Below are 12,846 nucleotides of genomic sequence, written 5' to 3' on the forward strand. Positions count from 1 at the left end.
CCCTTCCCTTCCCTTCACATCGCGCGCGAGCTACTCCGGTCTCGCTCCCGCTCTCCGCCCGCCTCGCGCCGCACTGGGATGTTGGCGGCGGCATCGGGCGGCAGTTCCCGGGTCGCTGAGGAGATTCAGGAGGCGGGAGGCAGGAGGAACCGCCGCCGCCGCCGCCGCCAGTGAAACGGGCGCGGTAAGGGCGCCGCTGCCTCGCCTCCCCTCCCTCCCTCCGTCGGAGAGCGCGCTGAGGGAAACGGGGCGGACTCTGCCCTTCTTCCTCCTCCTTCGCCGCGCGTGAGGCGGAGAGGCAAGCGAGGAGCCCCGGGGAGCAACATGGCGGAGCACTCGGCCCCCGACCACAAGCACAAGACCGGTGCCGCCGCCTCGTCGTCGTCGTCCAACTCCGCCGCTTCCCAAGCGCTGGCCAACAGTAGGGGCTCCTCCTCGACGACGACCGGCGCCGGGCCCCCGGCGGGCGGGGGCGGCGGCGGCGGCCTGTCGGGGGGCCTGTCGCAGCCGGCGGGCTGGCAGTCGCTGCTCTCCTTCACCATCCTCTTCCTGGCCTGGCTGGCCGGCTTCAGCTCCAGGCTCTTCGCCGTCATCCGCTTCGAGAGCATCATCCACGAGTTCGACCCCTGGTAAGTGAGTTGGGGAGCAGAGGGCGAGCAGGAGCCGGGGATCCCCCTCGCCGCCCGCCTGCAGGCTGAGAGGCAGGCCGGCCGGCGGGGGGACGTTAAACGGAGCAGGAGCGGGGTCGACGCCGGCCCTCAGCACAAGCGGGTACCGGGAAGAGTCTCCCGGGGCCAAGCGCGGAAGGGACTCGGCGCACGCGGAGTGCTAGGCGTGGTTTTACGGGACCCTTTGTGGGTGAAAGGTCCCTTCCTGCGCCGGCAGATGCTCCGGAGCGGACAGGTAGACCTTGAACGGCGGCTTCTTTCCATCCTGGGCAGAGAGGCCGCCCCCCCCCCCCAGCCCTGCTCGTGCACTTCATTCGGCAAAACTTGTGCGGCGCCCGCTTCTCCTCGCCGCTGCGGCACAGGCGGCGTGTGCGTTGGAGGAGCAGGAGGAAGACGGGGGGAATGGCCGAGGGAGCGGCTGCAGGGGAAGCGCGGAGAGACAGATAGAAAGAAGGCTGCTGCTTGACGGGACGCTGGTCCGGGAGAGGGGCAGGCGGAGTCTGCTGCTGCTGCGTACAGGTGGGTCGCCGTTAGGTGTAATAGCTGCGTGCTGTGGCAGAGGGGTCTGCGGAGCCGCCTCTGCAATCGTGTGCGAAGAGTAGGGAAATGAGTGCAATCCCACCAGGGGCTAAGCATTTCGCGCTCTTCCTCTGGATTTCTGCTTCCCCAAGGGGGCATATTGTGAACCGGGCTATGCGGAATCTCGGGGGACGGTCTGCACAGGATTTGGGACGGGAGAGCAAATCGGGAAGTTGGAAGGGGGTAACCTTGCTGGTCGGTAACCCCATCTGAAATACTGAAAATTAGTGTGGCGTTGGTGAAATGTGAGAGGTGATTTTTGATATTCAAGCTTTTTGATATATTGGTATTGTTAGGCATGCAGTGTCACTTTGCTTTAGTATGGTTTCTCATGAGACTTTGCTTTGTTTCCATGTAAAACAAGTATAGAGGTTTAATCCACATCCCATGGAACATACCACATGGCTGTGGTCTCTGCTAGAGAAAATGTATGAGTTGATTGCACGTCAAATTTTATCCAAATAGCACTGAGGCAAGTGCAGTCCCGAGGTCTATTTCTGCAGGCTCAGGAATACTTTCTGTGCTTAGTTGCCCCCATGCTGCATTGATTGGCTTTAAATTGACACTTTATGTTGTGGAACAGTTCATTTCTGAATGTAATGGCAGGTTTTAATGCATCATGATAGGGTTATTTCTGACTGAGAGCTTCCTGTGTCGCCACACGGTTGCATGGAGATGTACATTTCTGCCCTTATATTGGATTGCATCACTTATTTTAATCTCATGATTTGCAGCCTGCCATATTTCTCATAAGAGTGGGATGCATTTGAGAAACTGCCACATGTTAAACTGTGGGGAATCCTGAGAGCCACTTCACACATCACATCAGTAATGTGATTAGATTACAGTAGTAATTAGTGTTGTCAGTGTGGTGCAGTGGAATAGAAGTTTGACTTGGACAGGATCTAGATTCATGGCCCTCATCAGCTATGAAGCTCACTGGATGATAGTGGGTTAGCCTTATTATGTACTTGTAGTTACTATCTTTCTGTCTAACCTGCTTCACAGGGTTGTTGAGAGGATAAAATGGATCACAGCCTTATCTTCTTCTCTGAACCCTTTGGGGTGAGACACCAGTGTAATAATAATTACATGTCAGTGGACAGTTGTGTGTTGTGCAGAAAGAATTAAATGGTTTTTAGTGTACCAAACCACAGGTCTGTGTACAGTCTTGTCCGTGTCAAACCAGATGACGTGCTTTATGTTTCTCTCTTGAGGAAAACATACAGCTCAATAGTAGAATACAGTACATGCTTTAGCTGTAGAGGATCTTACATTCACTATCTATAGCCACAGGAGGGAAATATACTTGGAGCCATGGTACTGGGTGAATCCCTTGCCCCAAGTAGTGGGATTGGAGTGTCTATTTGCCCCCTTCTAGAGCAAATAATAGCTTGGCGTGGGATTAAGATTGGGAAAATGGCACAGGGTTTGTCACTTCCCTAGTGATATGTGTACTATCGGTTTTCTGCAGCAGGACAAATAGGAGCTCTGGAGAAGGTCAATTCAAATAAGGCATAGCATATGTGTGTTCCTCTTTCCCTCACTCATTTAGCAAAGCAAAATACAGTGCAAGATCCGTTCAGTGATCTCTGGCATGTATATCATATCAGCCTACCTTGAGCCTTAGAGAGCTGCTGTCAGTCAGAGTAAAGAATACGGACTAGTACTCTGAGTCTGTATATGGCAGATTCATATATTTTCTTCAATGCTTGGACCAGCTACGTGTGTGTGTGTGTGTGTGTGTTGAAGCAGCTGTACCTCTAATTGTTAATGTTTTAGTGGATGCATGCTGTGTGTCTGTAACATGCACCTATCAGAATAAAGCTGCTGATGTGGCCCTGAGCACTTAATGTTGCACTTAGCAAAGGCAAGAGAAAACAGGTTTAAAATAATCAAATAGAAGTAGTTTGAAAGCAAAGGATAAAAATGGTGGTGGGTACATTGTCATATACTAGATTCTTTTTAAAAAAAAAAAACTTGATATGACACATAAATTGGAGGTTTAAGCATATTGGCTATTAATATTGGATAAACACTTTTGCATTTTATTGTCACTAAAAATGAATTCTATGAAAGTGTTTGCTAAAATCAGTTTCAAAGGTTCCATTACACCCCTGCTCTGACTAAACCTGCAGTCCCATGAACAGCTGAAAGCCCCACTGATCAAAGTGAAACTTAATTATGAGTAAACATACTTAGGATTGCACTGTTTGAAACAGGACTTAGGATGGAGCTGTACAAAAAGGATTCTCAGTGGCTTTGATTAAGACACATTGGAGAAAGTAAAGCAATCTGGGACACTGCTGAGAGGCACTGAACCTGCTCCTTGTTCCAAGGAGTGGTTACTATGATTATGTTAAACCTGTGAATAGATTTTGTGTGTGTGTCCCACAGTGCTTTGGTAAGAAAGTGAAATAAAGACATATTTGGAGTACCACTTGCATGTGTCCTTCTGTATACTACCACCTCTATTGATACCACCTGCTGTTGATAGACAATAGATATATAAAGGAAAAATAACCAGAGCTGAGTTGAAACAGAGGTAGCATCATAGACATTTTTTATTCTGTGCAGTCAGCACCCCCCCCCCCCGAAAAATTGTTTGCACCCCTTTCAAGAGAGGGTGTGTAAGTTTCCCCAAGAGAGCAAGAAGAGGGAATGTTCTCTAAATCAATTCATTTGTGTATATTTAGCTGCGGCAGAACGGGGATGTACCGTACATTTGGAGCGACATCACTATTCTTCTGTTGCAGCTACTCATGCATAACTATGCATGACTAAAGCTGGATCAGAGCAAAAGTCTTGCTGTGCAGTGCTGACAGCAACACAGGGAGAGTTGGCCCAGTTGGCTCAATAACAAAGATGCAGTTTCTCTTGCCACTTTCACTTAGACCTCGGTGACAATATCACATAGCCATATCTGCTTACACAGTGACATAGTGCCACCCAGTTCCCCAGTGTGATTGGCTTGGATCATGTTTTGAGAGATGTCCTAAAATAGGCTGAAACAGCAGCATATTGGGACTGAAATAGGTGTAAAAAACAGTGTGGACTTTTGAAGAGCTTTTCACATACCTCAACAGGTCACTTTTATTCTTTATGAGGGTTCAAATATAAACATTCGTTGCAGTGCTAGAAAAATTAGACGTGTAAATGAATGAACAAAGAAGGATTCCTGTGTGGAAAAAATCCATTGTGCTAATAAACTTCTAAAACTGACCATGTTAACAGTTGCATTATCCCTTTGTGATTTGCACTAGCTGCCAAATAGTTTCTGGGCTCAATTCAAGGCGCTGATATAAAACCTTTAAAGCATTTAGCTTGGGACCTGGATGACTCAAGAACTGCCCTTTTTCTGCATGCTCCAAGCATCAGCACATGTAAAAGTGTTCCCAAGAGAGCTCCAGATCACACAACCTCAAGAGGTGCCAGCTAGATAAAGGGTGTGGTGTATTGAGTCCCATCATTCTGTTCCTTCTTGTGTCTGGTAAAGTTATGGCTTTTTAATAAGGTTGTTGACTGATTAAATAACTTTCACACTAGCTTAGGCAGTGTTTCTTTTAATGACTTACGGATTTGTTAATTTGGTTATTGTATTGGGCTTAGTTTATTTTATCTGTTGGCTGCCTTTACATAAATAAAGCAGGTTTTTTAAAATGAATATTTAAAAAATTCAGTGACCTAGTTCATATGTAATCCAAACAGGCTAACATGCAGATTCTGGGAGATCAGACTGCTTTTCTCCTCCTCCTGTCCTGCTGCCGCCTTGCTGCTATGAGCTAAGCCATAGTTTGGCATAGCACTGAATCTGAATCAGTGCTCATGGTTTACACCACTCCAGACAAACCATGAACTGTAAACAAGGTTTGTTCTAAGATTTACAGTTTGTGGTTTGTCATCGGGGCATAAACCACAAGTCTGGTTTCAGTTGTAACACTTAGCCAAACTTTAACTTAGTTCATAGCAGAGCAGTGGCAGCAGGACTGCAGAAGGAATAAATCAGCTGTAATCTTTTTTCCAGTGGCCAGCACATTTGCTCATTCATGCTAAGCCATAGTTTGACTTAACATTAAGAGTGAACCAGGCCATTATATTGTCCAGTTCCATTTGTATATGCAACCTTAGTGACAGGAAGCTGAATACAAAACTAATTTTGTTGAATACATAATCATTTTATGAATGCAATTTCATTGCTTGAATTTAAAACTAGGTGCTGGGGTCATGCAATTAGAACCATTCAGTTAGTTCATGAACCAATACTGCAGAAGTTGAGGCTTCTTTGAGAAGCATATTTCTGACATGGCATGGGGGATGCTTGAAGAAGAAATAGTATAAAATCCCACTGGGTACACCCAAGGAAGCTCTTAGGTATTCCATAGGAGTTCGTAAATGACTTGTTTCAAATGTTGCAGTGGCTCATTGTGCCAAAGTTCCTTACTACTAGCCTCTTGAAGGTAGAAAGCTATACAAGCTGAGGTCCTTCACCAGTTACAATACAGTCACTGTGTTTATGTGATTATGCAACCTTACCATCTGTTTTGCATAAGTAAAATGAGTAGATTATTGAAGGCCAGGATTATTACCAAAATCCGAAATGCAACAGAGATTTCTTTTATTATTAATAATAATAATAACTTTTCCAAATATAACCATGTTTATCTATGTATGCTTTTGATACACTTGCTAGATTATCCTTTAAATTGTGTGACTCCATGTGGGTTGAATGAACAAGTAGAAATAAGTTATACATCATCATCATGATCTGGCTTCTATGCCTTGGACAGAATACAGTTGTACATCCATCGTCTTTTCACAATTTATAAACTGTACAAATATTAGAAAAAACATATTTCATATGCCATATTTTTCTGTGTATAAGACGCCCCCATGTATAAGACACCCCCTACTTTTGGGGACCCCAAATTTAGAAAATGGGCATATGCATTTTCCATGTATAAGACGCCCCCAGATTTTTAACATTATTTTAAAGTAAAAAAAACCCTAGTCTTATACACAGAAAAGTACGGTACAGTGGTATCGCTGGATGCAAATGGGATCTGTTCCGGAGCCCCATTTGCATCATGAGCAGAACACAACCCGCATCTGCGCAGGTTGCAATTCGCCGCTTCTGCACATGCTCGTGACATCATTTTGAGCGTCTGCACATGCACGAGCAGCGAAACCCAGAAGTAACCCTTTCTGGTACTTCTGGGTTGCCGCAGGATGTCACCTGAAAAGATTTAACACGAAGCGTCTTTAACCCGAGGTATGACTGTACTTCGCTTTTCAGACTTAATCTTTGGTCTGTTTCTGGTTCAGTGAAAGAGGGCTCTCTTAATTCCATAATTTTTGCAAGCCACAAAACTGTTACAAATGACTTCTACAGCCTCTTCATAATTTGTAGTATTGGTTTACTGAAATTGGTTTTAGATAATGTAGCCTCTAACAAGGGCTTTCCAGTATGTGCTTCTAAAGATACTTTGGCTGTCTTATCTTTTATAATTTACATGGTTAGTACATTCATCTGTAGTGGTCATCTGTCTAACCTGCTCAGTCACTGGGCCAATTCGCTTACTGAAAAAAGGGGCTCCTTGAGTTGTATGGATTTTCCCCCTTACATCAGTAGGTAAGTTAATTAGAATTATAAGCCACAAAAATGAAGTGATCTTCCAGAAAACTCATTTCAGTATGGTATACTACTTTGTGCTTCCTCTTTGTTGTAGCAAGTGCAATTATTTGAGCATATGAACTCCAGCTAATAGCTTATTTAAACTTTTTTTGGTAAGTCCTTCAAAAAAGTTTTTGTCAAGCATTATAGAATAATCACTAAATTGTCATATTATTTTTCATTACCAGTACAGCTTTTTGCTCATGGTGATTCTTACGGTAGCTGCAATTGTGTCTGTTTATACATGCAGCTACTTCACTTCCTCCCTCCATCTCCAAACACAGAAGTGCTCAAAGCAGATGACATAATAAAGAAATGGCCAAGGAAACAACATCAGTTTATGAATGAATGAATGAGCAGAAAAACTGAGAGCCGGGACTAAGCAAAAAGAAAAACTGAGACAGCACCTAAATTAAGTACCCAGTGGAAAATAATAGTGTTCAAGAGGTGATAGAATACTAGGAGATGCAAGACAGAAAGTCCTGCATTTCAGGGCTTTTTCATAACTGAAAAGGGCTTTTTGTACCTCTCAACCAGCCATATCTCAGAAGGCAACATGATGTTCAGAATGGCCTCATCAGGTGTGAAGAAAAGCAGTCCATTAGATATTGTGGTCCTAAGCTGTTATGCCGTTATCACCCTTAAATCCCATATTTCACAAATAAATAAAAATAATGTGTTAGGAATGACCTCCATTATCTTCAAACAAAAATTCATGGTAAAACAAATGTTCAAAAAAATCAGTTCAGAATTTTAGACACTTGCTTTGAAAATAAGATGTTTTATGCTTTTATGTTTCAAACAAGTTCAGGATGCAAATGTAATGTGTGAGCAGTTACAAGTAGGTAGCATGTAGGAGAACAAGGTAGTATTTATGAAGTTAAGGTAAATTTCAGTTTTAAAGTAAAAAGAGGTTATACTTGATTAGCAGTAAAGTGGTATAGGGTCTGAGAGGCATGAAATATAACTACCTGGTTTTAGGCAGCATTATTTGCATCATTATTTGTTACCTGATTGTAGTAAGGACAACAACAAAACTATCTAAACTTTTAGGAACATTCTGTATAAATGTTAAATGAAATATACTGTGGCTATCCAATTATATGGTTTCACATTAGATTACCACAGAATCGAATCTGATCATCTTTAAAACAGTATCCAGGGCCACAATAAATATTTCTGTGCATTGTTATTTTTATTGATAAGAGGTGACCCAGCCTTCATTACATAGACTTCATTTGCAAATCAGATTTTATAGATCAGCTTGTTTCGAAGCCAGTGATCTTCTCTCAATAATATACTTCGTTTTTGTTAACATGTTCCACCATGTCAACAGAACGTTAGTGGCTTATATTTAACTTTCAAAGTGATGATGGTAAAAGCTAACTTTTTTTTTCTATTTATGGTTATTATTTTCTTTAAAGTGTACAGGAAAATTGCAAAATTTATTTGAAACAGTGCTTTCTAACTCCATTGAACCTACTTCTGTGAGCATGTCATTCCTTCCCCTCCACTGGATCTCTGTTAGTTCCTACCAGTTCAGAATATCAACTTTAAATTCTCTTTACATTTTTTGATATCTGTCCAGAATGCAATGTACATATGGAACAACTTATCTAGGACAAATAAGTTGTGGTTTACTAAAGTGGCTTGGCTTGTTTCAGCAAACCATAGATAAATTACCAACGGTATGCATTCTGAAAATAATGCTGTTAAACTGTGGTCAAAATGGAGGTAAAAGCTTCACAAATCCTCCACACGGATGCATTGGAAAGGGAGGGAAATCGTACAAGTCTGTGGGGAGACTAGGCTCTGCTCCACTTGTTCCCATTAAGTTAGTGGCAATGGGGAACATTTAGTCATCCAGATGTTGTTATACTCCAACACACATCCGCTGTAGCCAGCAGGTAGTAGTCAAGAATTATGAGAGTTATATTCTGGCAGGTAGCAGGTTCCCCATCCCTATATTATGGTAAACCATGGTTTCTCATGATGCCAGAATGAGCAAATGTAGTATGATTTCAAAATCTCCAAATTTTGTCCATTTCAGTGGGGTAATTATGCAGGAAATACTGTTGAAGGTGAAAAAGAGGCATTGGCCTTTCCTTTTGATTTTTTTTTTTTTAATGTGGCAGTATCATAGCAGTGAGGGCAGATTTTACATGATCCATATGTTACTATATATGCCAACTTGATCTGATCACCTGTTAATTAGAAAAACATCTCTTCCTTCTTCAAAAGCCTTCCAATTTTTGCATGCGAATGAAGACTGTGATCTTTTTATGCTGGGTTCTCCAATAGCTAGTTTCGCATATATATACACACATACACATATTCAGTCTACAAAAATGAGATTTAAACTAGGTTGGTTTGTGGCTTGCTGTGGCATATAGACTGCCCTGATAAGGTAAAACTTTCTACAAGCTTATCCCCCCTAGATTTTAGTTCCTAAGCTATATGTTTTTTACAGGATTTACTCCATGAGAAATACAATAACCTTCTGTAGTGCTGGAAACTTCCAGGGAATATTTTCATGGGGGACTACATTTGCCATTTCTCGGAGCAGAAATGGCAGTTTTATTACGTTTCTTCTTTAGTTGTCTTGGTAGTGGGTTCAGAGACCATGCATCGTTGCTCAGACTTTAATTAGGAATAGAAAGGAGTTCTGAACTCTTAAAGGTATATTACTAAAGGCATTCAATGTCTGATCCACATATGTAGCAGGCTGCACAGTGGATACAGGCCAGGGTTTTTTTCCTTCAGATGAGTGTAAGCCTTGTTTTACAACCAACTAGAAAACATACCATCACTCCCAGTTAGAAGTTAGAATGATACCACTTGTTTCCAATGTATCTAACAGCGGTATCTGTCCATGTAGTAACACTTTGCTGTGGAACCTTTTCAAATGCATTAATCCCAGGACTAAACAAGATGTGATATTTATAATGTGTTTTGATTTTGTGTGCAAGTGTGTGCACTTGACTGATGTCTAGTTTGGACCTTTGGCTCTTAACTGCATATTTAAACAAAAACATTGAATTATTTTAGCTGAACTTTAGTTGTCAATATATTGAATTAGTGAGATCAAATTTAGATGAAGTAGAAATCTAATTTTAGTTAAATCAAGGCAATATCCTGCAGTTCTATAGCCTATAAACAGAGTCTTGGCATGCCCCAGTTCCCTAACTCACTATGATATGCCATTTTCTATTAGTGTAGTTTTTCACAGAAGGAAGGATCATCACTTTGAAAAGGGAAGAAAAATATCCTACACATGCTTATTTAAACTTTTACCTGCCATTAGTTAGTTTGACTTATCTGAACCTGCCTCAGAATCTCGATGAAAGAGGGTTGCCTTGTGTAGTTCTGCCTCATTATCTCCTCTGAAACATTTTTACAGCCACTTTAGAGTAGCATACAATATCCTAGTCAAATGTAGGCCAGAATTTCAAGATGTGGATAATTTTTGATGTCGCTTTTTAATTATATTGATATTAAGACTGGTATCATTTCTTAAGGCCTATCTTTCTCCCTTAAAACATTTCTGATTCTTCCAGCTGGCAGTTTTAAAATTATATGAGCTACAGTCCATAGTACATAATGAGCTTATAAGGCTGCTTAACTCTTTAGTTTTCACTACTTCTTTAAAAGTCAACCACCTACATTGTACTTATGTGAGTTTTGTTGTCCCTTGTTCAAGTGTATGCAGATTCTTCTTTCCTGCCTACCTGCATCAGCTGGAAACCAGCCTTTGATTGCTTGAAAGTAAATCCAGGAGCTCTTGGAGGAAACTGATTTTCTAGATCCATTTCCATCAGAATTTAGGCCTGGTTTTGGCACAAAAAGTGTTTTGGTCGCCCTGTACAATGACTTCTGTTGGGAGAGAGACAGGAAAAAATTGTCCTTGTTAATTTGCCTTGACCTCTCAGCAGCTTTTGATACCATCCATTATGGTATCCTAGAGCAGCTGTCCAAGTTAGGGGTGGGTGGCACTACTTTGTGGTGGTTTCCGTTCTACTTGGATGGTCATTTCCAGAGGGTGATGCTTGAGGAGTGTTCTTCCGCCCTGGGAAGACTTCAGTGTGGTGTTCCTCATGCTTCAAGTTTAATATGTATATGAAATCACTGAGTGGGGTCATCTGGAGTATTGGAGTATGTTGTCAACAATATGGGGATGACACACAGCCCTACTTCTCCTTTACAACTGCAGGTATGGCAGCGGTTGTGCAGGGCTGTTGTATTGGCTCTGTAATGGACAAGATGAGAACTAAGAAACTGAAGCTCAATCCAGACTGAGGCAATGTTTGTGAGTGGCTCCCTAGATAGATGGGAGGATAGGAGGTAGCCAGTGTTAGAAACTAGGATAGAAAAACTAAGAGCCAAATGGCTCCTGGGAACTGGGTTGTGGGTGCCAAAACAGAATGTCTAGTCACTATTGTGGGGGGGTCGGAAACACTTTTTATTAATTATTTTGATAAGCAGGAACTAATACACAATTCAAATAAGTGTCACATTGTTAATATCATATTTTAGCAGAAATTGTTAATACATGTTTAATTTGGTGTTTACAATAAACATATTGGTACCATACTTCAGTTTTCAAAACACTCTACTTTTTGTTGTTAAACTCCTTAAAATATTGTCTACCATTAACATATACTTTGAGGCTTCAAAGCACATACATATCAGTAATCCTTGAGTGTTAGCCAGGCACAAAAAATGGCACCCAGACTTTTTGAGGTGCTCGCAAATGGAGAATCTTTAGGTGCAAAATGTGCCTGGCGCCCTGCTAATTTTGAACCCTGGAGGTAGCCTGCTCTTCATGGGATTATACTCCCTCTGAAGGAGCTGGTATGCACCTTGGGGTTTCTTCTCAATCCATTGCTGTTGCTTAAGGCTCAGTTGGCCTCAGTTGTGTGGAGTGCCTTCCATCACCTTCAACTGGTGGCCTACCTGCGGCCCCTTTCTGGACAGAGATAACCTAACTACTGTTGTCTGTGCTCTGGTAACATCTAGGTTAGATTACTGCAATATGTTATATGTGGGGCTGCCTCTGAAGATGGTTCAGAAATGTCAGCTGGTGCAGAATTCAGCCAGGTTGCTCACCAAACCATTTGAGCATGTAACATTAATGTTGGCCCGACTGCACTGGCTGCCAGTTGGTTTCTAGGTCCAATTGAAAGTGCTGATTTTGACCTACAAACCCTTAAGCAGCTCAGGACCAAAATACCTGAAGGACATCCTCTCCTTATGTGAACTGGCCCAGACCCTGCAATTATCACCTGAGACCCTTCTTCTGCAAGAGGTATGAAGGGTGAAAACACAAGTGTGAACCTTTGTTGTAGTGGCTCCACACTTACGGGGTGCTCTCCTCAGGGAGGCATTCCTGACATTTTCATTAGATATCTTTAGGGGCCAGGCAAAAACATTCTTCTTCTCCCAGGCCTTTGGCTAATTAAACAATCTATTTTCTTCTAAACTGTGGAGGTGGGAGTTATTGGAGGGTTTTGGTATGTAGTTTTTGTGTTTTGTAAACTGCCCTGTGATTTTTGGATAAAGGGCGATAATAGAAATGTAATTGATAATAATGATAATCTGTTTTCTGTTTCTAAAACAAAACAAACCTATATCATGAACAATATCATGATTTGTAAGTGGCAGCAAGTTACAAAACATTCAAATAACATAATTTTAAATAAAAGGGACCTGTCTGTGAAGTACTCTACAAGTGGCAATTATAATATAAGAACAGAAATAACATTGTGCTGCAATGTAAGCTTAAAGCATATCTGAAATAAGGAACTACACAGGCAATGTCCTGGCAACTGCTAGTACTTAAGGGTCTAAAACTGATAACTTTTTTTACGGAGTATGTGTGGCTTCCTTTACCTAAAATGTTTTGAGATTGTCAACCACCTGGACTGGATA

The 12,846-nt window shown here is 42.0% G+C and overlaps 1 protein-coding gene across 1 annotated transcript in view; it reads left to right on the forward strand.

The window, feature by feature from the left end:
- The first annotated feature begins 11 nt into the window (after window positions 1-11).
- Window positions 12-12,846, forward strand: part of STT3B (STT3 oligosaccharyltransferase complex catalytic subunit B) — a 48,957-nt gene continuing 36,122 nt past the window's right edge. Inside the window, exon 1 of the mRNA XM_080974715.1 lies at window positions 12-629. Within this exon, the coding sequence (XP_080830841.1) occupies window positions 325-629 (305 nt within the window). The 5' untranslated portion in view covers window positions 12-324. The remainder of the gene's footprint in view (window positions 630-12,846) is intronic.

The sequence above is a fragment of the Podarcis pityusensis genome (assembly GCF_964106645.2).
Source record: "Podarcis pityusensis genome assembly, chromosome: 12".
In the NCBI taxonomy this organism is placed as follows: Eukaryota; Metazoa; Chordata; class Lepidosauria; order Squamata; family Lacertidae; genus Podarcis; species Podarcis pityusensis.